The sequence below is a fragment of the Xiphophorus couchianus genome, chromosome 12 (assembly GCF_001444195.1).
Source record: "Xiphophorus couchianus chromosome 12, X_couchianus-1.0, whole genome shotgun sequence".
Lineage (NCBI taxonomy): Eukaryota > Metazoa > Chordata > Actinopteri > Cyprinodontiformes > Poeciliidae > Xiphophorus > Xiphophorus couchianus.
The window spans coordinates 14207293-14228118 of NC_040239.1; the positions used below are offsets into that span (position 1 = coordinate 14207293).

The following is a 20826-nucleotide window of genomic DNA, read 5'->3' on the forward strand; positions in this document are numbered from 1 at the left end:
AAAAACATTATTAAAGGGTTAATAAAGAAGAAATGTTGTGATAACTTCCTGAAGGCAGAGTTTCAGAAAGAGCAGGACTTTCTTAAAGGGTCAAAGGCCAAATTTCAAGGCACTGAACTACAAAGTCAAATTTCTTTTAAGCTGTATTTGATAAATGTAACGTTTTTATATGTGTAATTGAAGGTGACATAGTGACGTGATTGTGTTATAAATTGATTTTATGTGGCTAAAAACACCAATACTGCCCCTTTAAATGTTTGATAAAGCAGATTTTTCTGGCTTCATATACCCTCAACTGGTAAACTGCAGTAGAGTTTTATAAAAGTCATCATTACAAAGCAGAATTTCTTTATTTTATTTTTGCTTTCACATTTAGCCAGCAATGGCAGGCTTAGGTCCAAATGGCAAGCTGTTGCATAATTTAGGAGTACCACCTTAAACTCTTAAGACATGTGGGGTATTTTTCTCTGTGTGTTTTAGAAGTCCACAGACATAAAAAGAGTTTTTTACCATACAAATAAGTTCTGATTATAAAAACTATTATTAATCTCCTTTTAATTATGGAGATCTATCCACTTTTTTCCCTCGACATAATCCTAGCAGCTATAATGTTCTCAACAATGACCAAACTTTTTATGCATCAAGTATCTACTTTGTACTTTATGGACAAAGAACAGAATCAAGGGAAACTGCTAGTCATTGCCAGTGGCTCAGCACAGCATAAGGTTCTAGCAGTTTTACTGAATGACTTTGCATTTCTGATGCAGGACAGACCTGTTCTTTTTAACAGTCACAATGAACAAAAGTCTATAGCGTTAAACACCATAGTGCATGTCGATGACATTTATTTAGACCTCTTTAAGTATTATTCTCTAATATTAGTCTTCTGCATATGCCTGAAGTAGCATCACGCTGTTCTAAGACCTCTGTAGTTTAAAATAAACTAATCACAGGATCACAGATTAAACTGGAAAAAAAAAATTCAAACCACAGAGGTGGGGAGCCTTTTTCTTTGTCTTTTCCATGAAGACAGGTTTGCATATTTCATCAAACAATTCACACTTTGAGACCACTGACACCTTCATAGCTCAGTGATACACATGAAGATGCTTAAAAAGCTTGTGAGGTCAGTTTCACAAGCATTAGGGCAAGTGTGCAAATTATGCTCTACTCTAGGTTTATCTGTCACATAAAATCCAGATTTCAAAAATTTGAGTTTGAGCCTGTAATGGGACCAGGGACGTGCGGTGAGGTGCAATGCTGGTGAGGCACTGACTTAATTATAATCAGATATACAAATATAGACCGCCTGCATGTTATTGTTTACATAAGGAAATTTCGCGGGTGCGGACAACACTCCATAGCCACGCTGCCGCGGTAGAATAATTCTGTTAATTCAATAAAATTTGGAAATTTAGATATTATTAATTTCGTGCTATGTTTCACAGCAAAGGAAAAATCGTTAAAGTACAACTCAAAACCACGTCTTTTTCCCTCTCTGCATTGGCCAGGCAATGGCCACAGAGACTCGTTCCCATGGCAACTGACAACAACGCCCCTAAAAAAACACTAAATATTTCCCACACAAAGAGCAGAACATTCAGACTGTTGCAGTAGCATGGTTTTCAGCTTAATGTTTATTTTTGCGGTTATTAATAAGTGATTGCTGTGATATGAGGCAAAAACTATAAATATGTCGCTGCACTTGACTTTACTGTATGGCTAGCTCGCTGTTACTGTCTCTTACTCTGCAGTTGTGGAGTCACAATGTCAGGGATCATGAGCGCCCCCTGCCATGAGGCAGGAGAACTGCCTGCCTCACCTCGAATCTGTTCTCTGCCTTTCTGATCGCTCCTCAGCACACGAAACACGTTACACACAGTTGATGACAAAAAAATACTGTACATTATATACATAAGTTAAATTATGGAAATTCAGTTCATATATTAAATGTTTATTAACCATTTTACTGGCGATGTACAGACAGGAGGAACATGCTCTCATAAAATGGCATTTAGCGAGAGGTTGATCAATCCCAGGTGAGGCTCAGCTCGCTGCTGCCTCACCAGCTTCGCTTCCCAGCATTTGAATGGGATAACGCGAAAATTCAGCGATTTTGAAGAGAAAAAATAATCAGAAATGGTTAAGCTAAATAAAAAATAAATACTTTACAGTACAAACCACAGGCTGAAAATAGCAATATAAATTATTTTGTCATATTTTTCCATTATGACAGGTGAAGCTCTGCCTCACTTGCCTCCCCTGACCGCACGTCACTGAATGGGACATATTGTGGACCTCCTAAAGAGTATAAATATGCAATGACTCTGCCTCTATAAGCTGCAAAACAAACAGAAAATGGCTTGGTAGATCTAAAACAGCCTTTTCATTATTTGACCTGAACAGTCACCAGGAAAATGCTTGTTTTCATAATTGTAGTTTTGTTTTTATTTGAGGTCTCTGAGATTCAGATGAAAATAGTCCAAGAGTTTGATTTTTGATCCAGTTCTCTATTGCTTATTTACTCTTTCTTCGCATGGAAAAACCCCACTGCAGAATAACTGCAACACGCTGACCTTGATAGATATCATTCCTGATCCCTAAACAAAGTTTAGTAGCGACAAAGGCTTGTTTAAATATTTAGTGTGACGTTATATGTTGAAACGCATCTGCCTTCCTCTTACTGTTGTTTTTGGTGGAAATTTCCTTTCCATCTTAGTTGTGTTATTGCTGCTTACAGAGTCTCCATCTGTGGGGGCAGTTAAGGTAGACACTATAAAATATGATTATTTTATTGTTTTCCTACTGCAACTTGTGTTGTAGTCCCGTCGATGCAGAGACTGAAAGTGCAAAGTAGACAGTTGTACTGATAGTAACAAAGAGTGTTGTAGAACCTTCCATAAGATCATAAGAAGCGGAAGAGCTTTGATCATTTGCTTTATCAAAGTGGCCTCAGTACATTGATAGTGGAACTGTCATCCATTCAGCAAATTGTTCAAAAGCTGAAGCACTGGCATGTTTTCTTTTTGTTTTATTACACATAATAAAAGTCCTGCGGTGCACTTTTGCATTTTAATAACATTAAACTCAATAAACTCACCTTCAAGCAAAACTGGATAAACAAAATAATGCCAGTACTTGTGTTCTTAATGTTTCATTTTCACTCAGTCAAAGTTTATAATAGGGTTTTATATATATATATATATATATATATATATATATATAATTTGTTTACATTTTCATCTGAAATCCAATATGACAAAATTTATTTGTGAGAAACATAATCTGGGATCAGAACAAGATTTAAAGTTTACAGACCACAATCTTGCAATCATGCAGAATTAATCTAGTATTCTGAAGTGTATATGGAAGATGTTGCTTTTAACTCTCAAATTATAAAGACGAATCAGGGAAGGTCAGTGATAGAAACCTACATTTCTCATTTTCCTCATAACTGATTTATATTCATGAGTGAACAACTGATTTTAACTCGCAGCTAAGAAACTTATAGAACAACCAGTTTTAACCTTTACAATGAAAGAGCCTCAGAACAAGTTTCAACTCTGCACCACAATATGCTTTCAGATTATGAGCACTAAGTTGGTTATGTTGCATAAACAACCAAGAATTTATGCAGTGCCTAAAGGTCAGCTAATAAAATTAGCAGTGTTGGCTACATATTATGTCTGTGATTTGAAAAATCCTATATTGTATATTTGCAAATGTAATACAAACAATAGCTTTTTATTTGCAAGAGAGAAAAAAAAACTTTTCTTGAAACAATAAAAATTGTGAACTGTCATCAAAAGCTTTGTTGTGGGTGTGATTTATTCATTTCTTTTAAACATTCACCTGTTTGGTCACATTACAAGGAAAAACTTTATTTTGTTGTGATTTTATTTATTAGACCAACATGAAGTGATACATAATTTTCAAACTTTGGAGAATTACAACTGCAAGGCAACAACTGCACCACCATCCTGCTCTAATCAGATCCATAAAGACCCAAACAATCTATTTGGGTGAAAACAGGGCAGAAGTTGAAGGAAAAAGCTGGTTAGCAGAGCTGTTTTTGCTCTTTGTTTCTTGTGCAGGAATTATTTTTCTGGTGTTGTGAGGTCACAGTAATGAATGATGCTTGGTCTAAAAGAACACTATGTTCGACTCTACCCAACAACATCTGTGAAGTTGTTATTGCACTTTTTCTCTGAAATGCCAGATATTTAACAGGGAAATTTGGACCTTTTTGAACGTTTTAAGGAGCCATGGTGGATGTGTCCTCATGATACTGACACAAAACGTAATATTCAAACACAAGCTTAACAATCTGTAAGATGGAAGAAACTAGCAGCATCAATATTTTTAATATTTAGTTTCAGTACGGCTCACAGTATTGGTCACATAAAAAGACAACCTCTTCTAGAAATGCATTATCAAAACAGTTTTTGTGTTTCAAAATGACATCAAAAACGCAAAAACCAAATATTTTAACCAAAAATGTTTATTAAATTGTACAACGCAAGATCCATATCACAATGACCAAACAGATATTTTGAACAGATACAACTAAATTATTTAATTCCAAGAAGAGAAAATAATTAGGCCCACAGAGAAAATAAGGCAATTTTATTAGATTACTGGAACAGTACAGATATAAACACTATACTGAGGTAGTGTTGATTCGGAAGCCCAGGGATCTACTCTTACTTTGCTAAATATTTCCAGTCATACACTAAAAAGATTTGCAAATGTAATACAAACAATATATCTGGTTCACTTCAGTCTCTTAAAAAAAGCAACACTCCTGATATTGTTTTACAAAAAAATGTAAAAGGCCACCAGTTTCCACACTAATGTTTCAATCAGTACAAAAAAGATAAGTTATAGAAAAGTCTGACAAAGTAGGATTATTACATTTTCATGTAACATCAAAAGAACTTATCTACTGACTGACCTCCAAGAGATCCGATTTGATTCAGAGAGTAAGCTCCTCTCTCCGAACCCTCTGATCCCTGTGACCCCGGCTGACCAAACATCGGCCTCCTATTCCCACTGCTCACTGACCCCACTGACCCCAGAGACTCTCCCTTGTCACTCATAATCTCGCTGACACTCTCAGGGAAGCCACCGTGGGTGCTGTTGTTCTGAGATTCTCCACTGTACATGGAGTTGTTGCTTAAGCCGTTTCCGTGGTAACTGCTGCTTCTGTTGGAGCTAGTTTCCATCCCCTGCCTGCTTGGTTGAGACTGGAAGGTTTTACCGAAAGGAAAATGGTCAAACGACTTCTGGCTGTGCTCAGAGCCGAAGTCGGGCTGCGTATCAGGCCGAAAATATTGATGCGGCTCCTCCTCTCCAGGCAGCGCCGGGGCTGCTGCGTCTAATCCAGTGTGATTAAAGGTCACATCCACTAATCTGTCTTTATGCAAGGAAGGAGGCCGACTAGTGGGAAAGAAGGCTGTTGCACCAGGAGGAAAGGGTGTCACTCTACCTGCCTGAAATAAAACAAGCAATGAAAGTTTAGACCTAATGAAGATATTGCCATGGTAACAAAACCGCACCATGTAAGAATTCAGATCCGTCCAGATTGTTTCAACTGGGCCAGTTCACAACAAAATTCATCCTAAGGAACTCCACAACAGCAGCAGATCCGATTTATAAACAGAAATAAGATGAAATGCTTCCAAAAATATAAACAGGTTTGAATTCAATTACATACATTCTAATTAGATCCTATTTATATAATGACTTAGTCAACTTATGCGTAATTTGTCAATAGGTAATAATTTATAGGTCAAGCTACAAACTTAGCATCAATTCCTTGATTATCATAAAATTCTCCTTTTTATATATAAAGTCCCTAATATTAATAGTCCACATCTAATAGAATTATGGTTTATCGGCGGATTTTGCTGCCATTAACTTTGTTTTATTTTTTCTACTTTATGAAAGTATTTCCATTTCCTGGATGAGGCAATCAGCTGAGTTACTGCTTCCAATAACTTCATGTTCTCTCTGTGTGTTTATGAACTCCATGCCTTTTCTTTGACATGGAAACTTCTGTGTTTTTTGTTTGTCTGCTCTGTCTTCTCACAGACGTGCTCAGTAGCAGCAGATGGGCGTTCACCCTGCTGCAGATTTAACCAACTATGCAGTTGCCTGAGCTACCTTACATACCTGTTTACAAATAGGCAGTAAAGAGCGACAGCATTATTTGATAACTAGCACTACATTTTAATGTACAAAGTTGAATATGAATCTGTTAATATGATTAAAGTAATTAGGTCATGTATTGCTGTGTAATAACATTACACATTATTTGTAATAACAATTAGCGTTTAACTGATATAAAACAATCTGATATTGACATTTTATTGTCTGATTTTCTGGTTTTTAATTTCAAACTGGACTCTGGGGCAGTAACACTCCTGCAGTAGGAGGCACACTCTCAGAATCAGTCCAGTTTTGGATCGCATGGTGTGAAAACACACACAGGTGGAGGAATGGTGAACCCAAATGATTTGGGGAATTTAAGTTCATAAATAAAAACATTCCAGGTTGCATATTTAAAACGCATTTCAACAGAACATTATATATAATTTTAGCATGTTGCAAACATAATTACAGCACGGTAATTAAATAACACAAAGGTTCTCGCAGTGCTTTTCCCCTGTTTCTAATATAAAAGGAATGTGACTCATTTTAAAATAACATGCAACAGTTTTAAGACAAGCACCACCCTGTAGCTACTGCTGCAGATGAAAACATACTGTTCCCAGATCCTCACCAAAGAAGCGTTATGAGACTGTGCTTGAACATCCCTGAACTGGCCTGCGGTTGTTGAGGCGGCACGTTCCTGCTGTGGTCCCACTGTGGAGGACAGCTGAGGTTTTCCAAGAGGCTGGAAATCGGAGGTGTTGATCCCGGCCATTGATGCCAGCTGACCAAGGCTAAACATAAGGAAAGAGATCTGTAGATGCTAAAGATTTCAACAGATGCTTTTATAACCAAGAGGGGAAAAAATACTGCATTACTTGGCTTTCTGTTCTCTGTAAAACAAAGCTAATAATAATCTCAAAGACCACTCCACTGGACACCTGCGTGTTAGAACTGACTTTAAAATGTTTTAGATTTTCAGAGCCATTAATGGTAAAATCCCACAAATTTGTACATGATTTTATTTTATTTGTGATACTTTGATAATTCCTCATAGCAAAGAACATAACTCAGTGTGTTTTATATTAAACAGATTAATATAATCTGATTAAATTGGATCAGCCTGATAGCTTACCAGACAGCAACAGAGACCACTGATGTTTGTAAAAGTAAACTGAAGATTAATAAAACCTTCTTTTAGGTCACTTCTATCTATTGTTGCACCAATCTTTCAGCTTGGCTTAACGATGAACATAAATAATTAAATATATTGTACATTTGTTTTGCTCTTCATGATGGACTGACTTTTAAACAAGTTGAATAAAATTCAGATTGTCTCTTTCTGGTGATTTTTTTAAACTAAACCTTTTTTATTGGTCCTTACAATCTGTCTAGTTTTTAACACTAGTCAGGATTTTAGAATCTGTTATCTCTAGGGCCTCTTTATCATCACAACTCCTTCAAACAATCATCACCTCTGGTAACTGCACACATCTGTATTTTTATACTAGCCTTCTTCTGTTTGTGTGTTAACATTGTTTGTTTTGTGCATGTGCGTGTTCTACAAATAAAGACTTTTGAATTTTGTTTTACAACTCCTGCATAATCTGGTGTAGTTCAAAGAAAAACCCACCCTGCATCCTTTAGGAGATCCAGGAAGGCGTGGAACTTATTGAAAGAGTTCTCAATGCTCTCCAGGACTGTCTCGTCTTCAAGAGAGCTGAAAGTCCGAAGTGCTGATCCAGAGCCAGGAGCTCCTAGAGCTTCAGACAGCGAACGGTTGGCATCACGAAGATAGCCATTCTCCAACTCGCACTGAGAAGAAATAAAAGATCCCTGCATCTTTGAGAAAATCTGGTAAAGTAATGCAAGAAAAGTCTGCATTTCAAAAATTGTAAAGCATTTTTAAACCAAAACATTATTGAAAATAAAGTCAAAACAGAAGTAACTGAAGTCTTGATTTAAACATCTAACCACCTCCTGGAGCCTGGACTCTGCTCTTAGTCGAGCCCTGCGCTCCGCTGCCAAACTCAGACGGCACTCCTTTAGCTCCATCTGCAGGGCAAACATATAGACACATTCAACCTGCAGAGACTCTCAGTAAGATAAATCAGTTACAAAATCATGTGGAATAAAACAACAACGCCCCAGATTCTTTTATTTCTCTAAACAATTATGGTTGCTGACCTGAATGCGATCATACTGTTGTCCAGTTATTCTGTCCGTGGCTCCAAGAGAAGATGATGTCTGCCCCACTTCCACCACCAATTCTTCATTTTCACTGTCCTCGACCTCTGAGTTTGACTCCACAGTGACTTCGACTGCCGCCGCACCCTATAGGAGCAAACATAAAGCATGTTTTACAGTGGATCAAAAGATCAGATTTAGTCCTTAACACTGGATTACTGAAAGGAGTTTGACCAATTTTTTTTAACCGTTCATAATCAAAGGGAACCTCACCTCGAAGCTCTGGTTTATGATGGTAACGCCAGGAAGACCTCTGAAAGAAAAGCAAAGACAAATTAAAGTACCCATTTAATCCTTAAAACGTATTGTAGGATTTATTCTGCTGTTCAAAATTTCGACTAGATATAAAACCAAAAACCGTGCACCAAAAGAAAAAAAAAAAAAAAAAAAAAGACAGATTTCCTCACATCGCCGCACCTTTGGCGTCCAGCTCGTGCAGCCGCACGCCATGGAATCAAACTGGAGTGAGAAGATAGTTTCTTGGGCTGAGCAACAGCTGAACTCTGACCTACAGAGGTTCCTTTAAGAGAAGTTGTAGGAGTAAAAGAACCACATCAAAAACTTAAACAAGGACTTAATGCTTTATTTATGTCATCAAATGCACCAACAAGCACAAATCCCTCATTAAACTATTTTATGGATTGTAAGTGTGAAAGACTCTAAATACCCAAGAGGTCATCTAAATTGGTCATCGGTAATCAAATGGGTTTTTATCAGTAAATAATTTTACCAATTAACTTAATCACAGGAATGAACCAAGAAGCTGGTAATTACATATAGGGAAGGTCATGAAGCAGAAAATCATCTTCAAGTGTAATTTTACACCTGCCAACAGGGGAAATAAAACTAACCAAGAAGAAATTGAACTCAGTTCAGAAAGCTTTTAAGAATAATGAAACGGTCTGTGTGGGTAACACAAAACAGAACTATTTCTCTCATTTAACATGACAGGTCGATAAAAGCTAAAATCAGGCCTTTATGAATTGGTAACTTCAACCATTTAAAGTACAAGATATCATGCTGGTGTTTGCCTGTTCTCACAAGCATGTATTGTTCCTTGGTGAACACAACCAGATTTTTCTAAATATGCGTAAACATATACCTTTCCTATATGTTGATCTTCGTCTTACTGTAACGGGTATGACTCCTCTTTTCGGCCCAGATGCTTTATGTGACTCTGTGCTAGTTGGTTTTATCCAGCAGTACTGCAGTACAACAGGAGAAAATAAATTATCAACTTAAAATAGTAATTCATACTTCAAAACACTGTGAATGCTAATACCACAAAGTGTTACCTCCGATGATTGTCCCTTAGCGATCATTAGTACTTTCTCGATCACAGTTTTAATTAAAACTTTGTCTGTAAAGGAAAAAAAGTTGGGAGCATGCTCAGTTATTTCTATAACAGAACAACAATTCTGCATCTACAGATGAAGGGCAAAACAATGTGTCGTGAAATCTTTAAAAGCTTGAAAAGATTTCTACTCAAACCCTGTCGGCTAAATACAAAGGCATTTTCCTTCCACAACATTATTTCTTAATACATTCTTTTTTTTAAAAAAATCTAAATAAATTATATTGAAGGTTGTAACCTGACAAACATTTAAGTGGACGATGGATATGAAGATTTTTGCAGGACTTGTAATTATGGACAGTCTTACCAACTAAAGGGTTATTGCGGATATCCAACACACACAGAGAGGAATTCGTTTTCAGAGCTTCTAACAAACGACGAGCTCCTTCATTGGACAGACCACACTTCTGTAGATCCACTGCTGTTCAAGGGACAAAAACCAAAAACCTTTCAGCAAAATCCAATAAACAGGAACTCAAAAAAACTTCAAGTACTGTGTTTTTCTTCTTCTTCTGTAATCTACATATCCCAACAAACCTTTAACCCACAGGTCCTCAGTCAGCTCGTGTGCAAGAGCAGCAGCACCGCGATCCCCGATCAAAGAGTTTCCATTTAAAGTGACGCGACGGAGGCCGCTCATTACATCGAACTGAGGAAGTCGATACCTCAGGGACTCTGCCCATGCAGCGCTGTGTCTCTGCATCGCCTGGTGCTAAAACAAATACAATGTCCTTTTTTCAGGGCAAATATTTCTCACGCGGATTCTGGACCTACAATAATATGTGGCTACATTTATCTTAGCTAAAAGCTAGAAGTCAGATTTTACACCTTGATGATATTGGCCATATGCTCCGCTCCTATCCAGGTTAGATTGCATCCAGTAAAATCCACCGATCTAATGCTTGTAGAATATTTCACACTTTGGCAAATGACTGAAACAAGATACAACATATTCATGTATAGAATAAATTGAAAGAAAAACATGTCTTTGTGCTACAGGTAAGAATATACAGCACATACTTTCTAAGCCCTCATCAGAGATGGGACAGTTAGCCAGAGAAAGGTTTTCCACGGAAGAGCTTTGTGCCAAACCCTGGAACCACAGACAAGAAAAACTTAATATTTATACTCTTACATGAAACAGGTGTTAAGCTTTTTTTCTAAATGTTTTTTCAAGCACATAAAGATTTTTATTTTTCTTTACAATTTGTTCTGGGGACAGAAATCTGCTGCAGGATCTCTGTCAAAAGTAATAATTTGGAAGATTATCCTCATTTCTAAATCACATGATGTAAATGCTCTAACTTTTACTAAACTCCATGAAGTTAACTAAACCACATGTCTCTGGTTGGCGCATTAGTGAACTTAAATATTCTTTTAATAATTTGTAGTTTTGACACTTTTAATTAATTGAAGCAAAAGCGGAAAAGTTGCCGACCACTGATCAGAGCCAATGGAGGCAAAAACGTGTTCTTGTTGTTGATGCAAACAAATGTGAAGTGTTGTACCAATATCAATAAGTGAATTAAAAGACGATTAAATTACTGTTGCAGGCTGTGTTTACCTTTGTTAAAGTGATAAGGTCCCTCTCTCTCAATGGAAGTCCGTGAAGATGAAGAGTCTTGAGGCAGGGAGAGACAGTGAGACACTCTCTCAGAGTCTTACACAGTTTAAATGTCATGTCCTTGGAGCGAATGGGGGGGATCTTCCTCCTGCTGCCATACTTACCGTAACTTATATCTGAAATGATTAGTGATTGATGTAAATAAGCAAAACGTTTAATGTACAGTGGTCATTGCTTTAAAGTCTGGATGAATGTGCCCAGTCCACTTTTCATTGGCATTTCTTACCTGAATCTGCAAAAGCTACACCTGCCTGAAATGTGCTGCTTATTGCAATATGATGCAGGTGCTTGTTGATGGATATAGAGCTGAGAATAGGCGGCCAGTCCACTAATTTCAGCTTGTCTCCGTTAAAGTCCAGCATTCCTTTATCTAAGTTTATCTTTACAGCACGGAGAGGAACCGAGTCCTGCTTCGCACATGAAAACTCATAGTATGCCATGAAGTCATGAGGACCCTGCCGTCGAATATGAGCACTGTTCTGAACCATCTTTGACCTAGAAAACAAAATAAATAAAGGTTTAAAAAGACATGAGATTTTTTTTAATTATATTCTCTGTGAACAGCATGACTTTAAAGAGTAGCAAACACTTTCTACCTCGATTCAAACCAACTTATGATTCGTTTAACATTCATTGTACCAATATGCAGGAAAAATTTTCTTGAACCAGATCAAAAACACCTGTCATTCTAAAAAGTCAGAATAAAAATAATAAACATATAACATCAGGGAAAAGACACAACATAATAAATAAAAATAATTTACAAATAAAACCAAAAAGCATAGGTGACTTCATGATCTCATTGGGTCTGGTTGTGTTTTTATTCAAATATATGTGCAACTAGGTGCATTCTGGGACATTTTCTATGCAACGTTGATTACTCTCAATAAACTATAGATTAATAGTAAAAAGTACTAAATACAGAGGTGTACAGAACAGTGTAGGACAAGACAGACAGTGTCCCCTGCTTATTGTTTACCATTTTAATGTGATATTTTATCAGTATTCATCATCAAGTTTATTTGTGTCACACCTTTCAACAACAAGGCCATTCTAAGTGCTATATGTAATAAAAACGTAACACGATAGCCGTTCAGTGTTTTATAAATGAACAAAAGTATTTCAAAGTCTATTCTCTGAATTATATGGAGCCAATGTAAGAACTTTAGAACTGGGGTGATGTGCTCTACTGTCCTAGTTTAATGTTAGGCAATATCTTAAAATAAAAAAGTATTGCATGCTGATTTTATATTTTTGATTGAATTGACATTGACAAAGGGCTGCACAGTGGCGCAGTTGGTAGCACTGTTGCCTTGCAGCAAGAAGGTCCTGGGTTCGATTCCCGGCCGGGGTCTTTCTGCATGGAGTTTGCATGTTCTCCCTGTGCATGCGTGGGTTCTCTCCGGGTACTCCGGCTTCCTCCCACAGTCCAAAAACATGACTGTTAGGTTAATTGGTCTATCTAAATTCTCCCTAGGTGTGTGTGAATGGTTGTTTGTCCTGTATGTCTTTGTGTTGCCCTGCGACAGACTGGCGACCTGTCCAGGGTGTACCCCGCCTCCCGCCTGGAACGTAGCTGGAGATAGGCACCAGCAACCCTCCCGACCCCATTAGGGACAAGGGTGCACAGAAAATGGATGGATGGATGGATGACATTGACAAAGAACTGTGAATGAAAATAAGAGTAAATACCAAAATGAACCTTTAACAACTTCCACTATTTTTGTTCTAGTATCAAACGATTGTAAGGAAATATATTTAGGTTCCAGTTTATTTATTTTTATATTGGCTGCAGTGTAGTACATGCAGATTAACTGATAATCTGCATGTACTACAAGTTTCTGTGTGTGAGTTTGAAATTGTCAGTAATTTCTGTTTCTAGCTTCAATCTCATTGTATCTTTCAACATGGAAAATTAAGTTATTCAAATTAAAGCAGTTGTGTTAATTGCAAAGTTTTTGAGGCTTTGCAGTTAACATTTAAATTGACCTTTGAGTTTTGGAGGGGAGTAATAGACTCTTTAAATTGCCTCATTCAGTAAAAGTAAGAAAATGGTTGGTATTTGCCGAAAGAAAACTGCCATAATGGGTATTAACATATGAACTGACACCAAAATGCGAACCTTTTAAAGACAAATTCAGAATTAAAAGACTTCACTTAAATTAACTCAAGATAAATAGACAGAGAATTTAACTTGAAGATAATAGTCAACGTTTCCTTTAGTCACGTTAAAAAATATACATCTTTAAAAGTCTGTAAAGAAAGCTTCAATTCTGCCATCGGTTAGCTAAACTGAGCTCCTAGCAACCATCTCTATTGTTGACAAGTCCATAAAACTCCTGAATTTCATGCATTTCTAAGTCATATAAAGTACTTATAAAAAATGAAATATACCTTTTTTGTATGTCTGGAGACTCTATCGAAAAGACATAACTCTAGGGTTGTGTTTAGGCTGGTTTCTTTACCATTTCTACGGTGTGTTTATAACGGTTAATGATGAGCTCAAAAGTGGCGGTGTTGCTCTGTCAGCGCCCACTTCCTCTTCTTCTTCTTTATGTCAGTCTCCAAGCAGCAGGTGCTGCCACCTATCGACGCAGATGAAGCTCAGCTGGTTCAGAAGAAAAGCTTTATTTACTACTGTTGTGTTTGCCTGAAACCGGCTAATGCAATGGCTTTTAAAACGTGGATCAAATATGATAAAGAACTGAGAAATTGCTTATTATATATCCTTGGAAAAGAAAAGCTAGTTTTAACAGTTTCTCCGTCCAAATATCTTTTTTATAAGCCCACAGCATAATTGCACTAATGGCTACAAGTTTTTTTTTTTCTAATTCAACTGTTTAGCTATTAGGCTTAAGTCATTTACGATTTCAAGTCATGCGGGTTTTTTTTTTTTTTGTTGAAAAGTAGAATCCATTTGTATAATGCTGTTTTGAAAAATAGATGAAGATTCCAAGTTTGTAAATATAATAAACCCTAATTATTTATGTGAAAAAACCTTCAACATCACTTCCAAGAAGTCATTGAGCAAATGGAAACTTGCGAGCTCAGTTCCATGAACTTTGTGTGAACAGTTCTGATCAATAAGGTCAAGGCTTTGGCTTGTCTCTTGGCTTTCTGTTTGTCTTTCTGCTAAAAATTAGAATTATGTCTGGTAGTTGTATTCCAAATCTGCAAACATAAATGTTGTACTGAATTAATGCATTTCAATCTCTCTCTCCATCTGTGGGGTGAGGCACTTAGACACAAATGTTGTTGCCCACCCATTGTTTTATCTTTCCCAAAGCAATTTCACAATTGCTGGTTAGGCATCATAAGATTGAACAACTTACATGTTTTGACCAGCAAAGCACCACTTCCAGCCTTGACAAACCCTGACAAAATCTTTTCTCATAGCAGATACATTCTCAGGTCAGGAGCTACTGGAATAATTAGGGTTATGGAGATTAGATAGAAACAATAGAAACAGTGAAAAGAGTTATTTTTGTAACTTCAGCATCAGACCTTTTTATTCACAAACAGGTCTCTGTTGAAAAAGAAAATTGCCTGTAATTTGATAGCTGTAGTGCCTAGTTAACTCCCTGAATTGTTATTCTTGTTTTAATATTATTGTTACATAAATCATTGAAAGACTTTTCACCACAATACATTAAATATCTGTTGTTGTTGTTGTTGTTGTATCAACCTTCCAGACCACTCAGGTCTTCTGGTTCTGGTCTGCTCTGCGTCCACAGAACCGGAACCAAACATGGAAAAGCAGCATTCAGTTTCCATGCACCAACAATCCAGAACAAACTTCCAGAAAACTGCGAAACAGCTGAAACACTGAGTTTCTTAAAATCCTTACTAAAACCCACCTGTTTAGAGTTGCTTTTTAACCATAATAAATGAAACATTGACTGACATTTGATGTGTACTGTATTGATGATTTTGATGATTGCACTCATCAAAATGTAATCTTTGTTGACAATTGTGGACTGTAAAGTGTCTTATGACTTTATATTTTTGTGTTTTAACGATGTGAAGATCTTTGTTCCTGAAATCTGATGATTGAAGTCAAAATCCCTTCTAGTCCAATCCCTTCTAGTCTTTCATCCTGACGTAGTCCTCTTCTCCCTAGCAGTGCGTGGTGTGGAGGGGGAGGGGGAAGGGGGGGGTACGGAAAAGCCTCAAAGCTGATTGGCTGGTGAGGCCGTCAATCATTCCGGTGCTCCGCTGTTTTCCAGAAATACCAGCAGCCCGCTGTCTGGACAGGCTTTGGGAATAGTCAAACCGAACAGGCGAATCGCGAGGGTAGAAACACAGCGTCTATAAGAAGCTCGAAGTACTAAAAATATCCACTAAAGGGCTCTGTCACGAATTCCCTCCCATCTCAAAGGTAATTGTGATGTTATTGATTTTTATTTTCTACCAAATTTAACGTAACAGGTTAGCTAAACCGTACGGACGTTGTGGTCAGTGGCGTGGCCCCGATGCTCTGGCTAGCAGCGGCAGTGCTTTTTCCCCAAACATATCACTGGCCTTCGTTTGCGTGGAGGACTACCTTTGAAATCACTTTAAATTCAGTTCAAATCGGTTCGTTACCCAGTCTGAGAATGTTAAAAATGGACATTTACAATGGTGGATAGTTTATATTCAGTAATGTAGACTCGGTGTTTGTTGTTTTCTTGTTCGCTCATTATGTCACGCTGTCCTGCTGCTAATGCTAGTAAAAGCGTCCTGGAATGATGTACTTCACACTTATCTGCTGTAAAGAACAATTTATTTGTAAAATGTATAATTTGAATATTTGAAATAGTTCACATAACTTTAACTGGACACGGAGTAAGGTGTGCAATATTTTAAAGCCTTTTATTAATATTTGTTGTTGTTGCTGGGATCCCTCGGTGGGACAACTAAGGCGACTGACGGACTGGAATGGGACAGAACAGCTTTAATATAAATTTTTTTTTCATCGTTATAATTTTTTCAAAATATTGCGTGGATGAATAATTAAAAAAAATATTTATATACGTTTTTGATCGAAGTGGGAAATTAAATGTAACTTCATATTATCCAAGTTTCTTTATGTTGTTGTTGATGCTGTTGGCTGTGGACAGGAAGGATCTCCTGTAGCAGTCTGTGTTACAGCGGTAGAGAAGCCTTTTACTGAAAACACTGTTGTTTTATAACAATATCTTGAAGAGGATGCTCAGAGTTGACAATTTTATTGATTTCATGAAGAACTCTTGTTTGCGCCATGATCTCCGGATGTCTCAAAAGTCGTCTCCAGAACAGAACCAGCCTTTGGTATCAGGTTATTGAGTCTCTTTAAATTCCTGTCTCTGGTGCTGTTATACCAACAGATGATGGCAAAAGATATTACATTTTCCTCAACCCACTTGCAGAACAGATGTAGAATCAGCAAACACTGAGAGATCTAAGCTTCCTCGCGAAATACAGTCTGCTCTGTCTCTTGTTGTTGCCGATTTCCCTGTTGAGTCTCCAGTTAAGTCTGTTTGTGTGAACACTGAGTTATTTGTATTCCTCCACTTCTTCTCTCATGATAGAAATATGGTTTGACCGTTTCCTTTCCATTTTTTGTTTCCTTTTAAATCTATAAACTTTTTTGTTTTCTTCAAATTCAAGATAAGATTATTTTATTTTTCCACTCAGCTTCTTGTCCATCTCTGATAGACTTGCCATCTACATAGTCATCTGAAATATTATCCACACATCATGTTGAGCAGTTTATTACACATTATATCTTCCCTGACCAGGACCTGTTGGGTCAGAAACTCAAAATTCCCATCAGTAAACAGATCTTGCGTAAACACTACCAAACGGTGTTGCAACCCGTTTCAAAGTGGACCCTGTTACAAAATGAAGACTATTGGAAGTTATCAATTCTCAGAATCAATGAGGTGTTTAAAAACAAAGGCAGAGGAATAAGGGAGAGGTAACGAATTTAAAAAGAATTTGTATGTATTAAAAGATGCATCAAAATCAAAATATTATTATTTTGACTTAAAACCTTACTAAATCCAGTTATCTCACACATGTAGAGTGATATTGCCTCTGATCTTAATTGTGAGATTTCATCTTAATAATTATTAACCATGCAGGGTTGGAAGACTGCAAAATATGCTGTTCTCATGTCCTCTTAAATCAGAATCAGTCAAAACCTGCATTGACCTGTCAACAGTTTTACAAACAAATTGTGGACTAAAATTGGATACAATATTCTATTTGGGCTTTATCTCTTTTCTGAAAAATGAATAAAACTGTTGGGCTGTCTAAGATTAACATTCCCCATATTTTAAATTGTTAATTGGCTTAGCATATTGTGTCTAAATATGTAGCCGAGTCAAATTAGTGATCAGATTGTTTTTGTTTTTTTTGAGGCAGAACATGTGGCATCAGGTTGTCTTTTCATAATACCTACTCCTGCAAATAAACTCACAGTATTAGTCACTATAGCTTTGGATAAAAATAAACTCCCTACTTACAGTAATGTTCAACCTAGTCCAGTCTGCCTTATTCTTTCTTTTTTGTTGTTGTTTTTCAGTTTTGTTTCAACCAGTCACCATACATGGTTTGTACTGCCTAGATTAAAAATAGATTGTCTATTACATTTGTGAGTTTTTTAAACTTCCTGTTGCTTCCAAAGATTTGCATTCATAAATGGGTACAGGGACTTTGAGAGTAGGAAGGAAGGAAACGCTGTTTGGTTCAGCTCCAGAAGCTACACACAGAAGACTGAATGTCCTTTTTCCACTGAGGTCAGGGCGCCGGCATTTCACATGGGCACTCTCCCTGTTTTTCACTGATTCGCTCAGTGAAAAACAGCTTCCAGTCTTCTCGCTTCTTTACAGGGTCAAGCTTAAGTAGCAGTGACTTTCAGTCTGTGTTATATTCTCTCTCTTATAGTTCACTAGCGTCACTGTGCGCTTATTTGGTTGTAGTGGTTCTTGTATGACGGTGTAATGATAGAGTTCCTGAGAGAAGGCGGAGAACTGATTTGAAGCCTTTCTGTGTTTGGCTGAAGAAAATGAGAGATTGTGATTGTTGATGAAATGAGTGGTTTTGATAGGGCTGGACAAAAAAAAAATATCATGATGTTCAGATATATTCTCCATCTGATAGAATATTCACTGAACTCCAATCCAGAACCAAATGGCATTCTAGGAAATGTAGGCAGAGGAAAGGCTTTAGCTGCTCAAACTCTCACAGAGAGCTGAAATAAGCAAGGTGAGTATCATCTACTAACTCACTTACTCCTTGGTTGCCTAACAACAACCTGTTGAGTGACTTCCACAGCAGCCATTATGCCTCATAGATGCTTAAAAATAGAAAACAGTGGCATGGATAGGAAAAGTCATGCTGTGAGTTTGGTAGTATTTCAGATATTTGAAGCAGAAACAAATATTACTGATATGAAATGCCTATATCATAAGTATTAAGCTGTGTCGTCCAGCTCGAGTTTCTAATGGTAAATGAAACCAATCAAGTAGGTTTCTGGTTATATAAATAGACAACTAATATCAATATTTTAGCTGCTGCAACATCCAAACATTAAATTGAATATGAGTGATTACATATTGTAACTTTCATTAATCTCTATGCTTGTTTCAAATACGTTTAACGCTTTTATTTTTAGTAAAAAGACATGCTTATCATTACCAGTATCAAGGTATACTAAAGTCTTCAAATTTGACCTTGCTAAAATTTTTCATGATGTTATGAAATAACTGGAATTTTGAAACTGGAAGTCAGCTGGAACACTTTCCCATACTTGCGTGACAGAAAAAATTGACAGTTAAATACTCCCAGCCATAAAAGACAGGCAGCTGTGGAGTGGAAGCTAAAGGAGGGCCACCCATCATGTTAGTCAGAGTAAACAGTGGCTGAAGTACAGTTTTGTAATTTTATTCTTTTGCAATATTAACTTTTGTCCTTGTTAATTTTCTTGGATTTCTATTTGTGCAACAGACTGATTAATAAGTAATCTAGATATTAATCAGGAGCTTATTACGTCTTGCTGAGCCTTAAATTAAGCACTATTGAGTTAGTTACAGCTTGTCAAACAGTGTTACTCAAAATTTTACTTAAAATGTACATAAAATTTCAAGTGACATTAAAAACATAATGTGATTTAGTTGATGGCTGAGCTCACTGTCTCAGCTGAAGTAATTGCACTCATTGCAAATATTTATCTTTGCATAAACCTGAAACTGTATTTTCATATTTGTGTTCTCCGTCAATTTCTGAAGAGTGTTTGCCCCTCTTTACAGATTCAGTCAGGGATTTAATTCAAGGTTACCAACTTTTGCTGATATTTCATAAATTGCATCCCATTCTTGGTCCGTCCTGCACGTTGGATTTACAAAACGCTTTTCTTATGTAGAAATACAAATGAACTATATTTTACAGATGGGTAATATCAGGGGTTACAGTGCTGCTTTCTTTCTTTTTATTCCGTTTTTAAAGTATTCTGATCTTTCTAAATCGGATTAATCCAGACACTGAGATTTTGTTTGGTTTTTAAATAATGTTATCTCTGTGGTTTCAGTATTTTGCGGTCACAAATATTATTGCTGCGGGAACAGGGACTGTTAACCAATGGAGAGTTATTGATTTGTGTGGCGCTATCAGTTTCTTGATGAGACTTCCCAGAATCTGCTTTTTTTCTACTCTTTACCGCTTCCCTTTTTTTCATCCCTCTGGACTTGAAGGCTATATGTAGAATATGTATTGTGGGTTCTGAAGTATTTCAGGTTGGTACCAAAGTTGAAAATGAAGCAATTTTTGGGACGTAGACATACTAAACACAAGTGTGAGTTTGTGTGGGGCCCGCGGGGTGTTTTTGTTTGGGTTTTGGCCCAGATTTGCAGAAAGACACTTTGCAAACAGCTCTGTTTATGCTGAGCCTTGCTTGTGAATTTCTTCAGAATGAAATGTTGTTTTTTAGGGTGGGGTGGAACTTCCAGAAATCTCTAGATATTAAACAAAGTGTGGAATAACTCAGAAGCATAAAGCTGATTAAAAATAAAAAGATTTTCTGTTGCCAAGTATGTTGAAAGGAAGAAATCACATTAAGATAATCTGGTTAGCTGTTCTGTTCAGCTGCAACGAGACTCTTCGGTGTCTCCTAGCTCGGTTTTTAGATTATAAACACCTGGTTGGGTTGTTTTTCAGTAGTGAATTCATCCCTGGAAAGTAGCTGCACTTAAAGACGTGACACACATTTAGCTGCTGGAAAAGTATTTATGGGGAAAACATTGTTACAGGAGTTCAGGGTTTGTTGGAATTGGAGCCTATCGTAGACCTTAAGCAGCAACAGATGAGATGCACTACTAGGAGACGAGTTTTCAATCTGCCTCGAAGTCAACACACAGAGAGACGTAGAGAGAATTACAGTTAAGCTTTACAGTGTTAAATTTTATGAGCTGTCTGAAGGAAATGTCAT

At 37.0% G+C, this 20826-nt stretch overlaps 2 protein-coding genes and 1 long non-coding RNA gene across 6 annotated transcripts in view; 1 reads left to right on the top strand and 2 right to left on the bottom strand.

The window, feature by feature from the left end:
• Nucleotides 1-20826, bottom strand: part of LOC114154207 (uncharacterized) — a 24105-nt gene continuing 3279 nt past the window's right edge. The window contains exons 3-4 of the long non-coding RNA XR_003597520.1: nt 13536-13544; nt 1-112 (exon numbers count right to left, since the gene is read on the bottom strand). This is a non-coding gene — a long non-coding RNA (uncharacterized LOC114154207). The remainder of the gene's footprint in view (nt 113-13535; nt 13545-20826) is intronic.
• On the bottom strand, nt 4484-13928 carry cep78 (centrosomal protein 78). 3 transcript variants are annotated; one of them, XM_028033077.1, is made up of 16 exons: nt 13773-13928; nt 11605-11873; nt 11319-11494; nt 10775-10847; nt 10583-10686; nt 10292-10466; nt 10062-10175; nt 9696-9760; nt 9503-9605; nt 8818-8920; nt 8614-8653; nt 8341-8487; nt 8131-8208; nt 7787-7968; nt 6785-6947; nt 4484-5492 (listed from the first exon to the last, which is right to left on the bottom strand). In XM_028033077.1, the coding sequence occupies exons 2-16, from the start codon at nt 11864-11866 to the stop codon at nt 4929-4931; spliced, it is 2349 nt and encodes a 782-aa protein (XP_027888878.1). In that variant the 5' UTR covers nt 11867-11873; nt 13773-13928; the 3' UTR covers nt 4484-4928. The 3 variants fall into 3 exon arrangements, with proteins under 3 accessions (XP_027888878.1, XP_027888879.1, XP_027888880.1); XM_028033078.1 differs by having other exon boundaries at nt 11605-11875; nt 13776-13926; XM_028033079.1 differs by lacking the exon at nt 13773-13928 and having other exon boundaries at nt 11319-11375; nt 11483-11494; nt 11605-11737.
• lifra (LIF receptor subunit alpha a) overlaps nt 15599-20826 on the top strand; it is a 23970-nt gene continuing 18742 nt past the window's right edge. The window contains exon 1 of one of the 2 annotated variants that reach the window (XM_028033075.1): nt 15599-15756. The gene's annotated coding sequence lies outside the window, so the exon portion shown is untranslated. The remainder of the gene's footprint in view (nt 15757-20826) is intronic. The other variant, XM_028033076.1, reaches the window with a different exon arrangement.

Bases quoted from the DNA above. Each gene is read 5' to 3' on its own strand.
- cep78 (XM_028033077.1), bottom strand. From the start codon at position 11,866: ATGGTTCAGAACAGTGCTCATATTCGACGGCAGGGTCCTCATGACTTC. The intron at 8,921-9,502 runs GTATATGTTTAC...CTTCTCTTAAAG, and splicing joins AAGATCAACATATAGGAAAG to GAACCTCTGTAGGTCAGAGT. The intron at 5,493-6,784 runs GTGAGGATCTGG...GTTTTATTTCAG, and splicing joins AGTCTCATAACGCTTCTTTG to GCAGGTAGAGTGACACCCTT.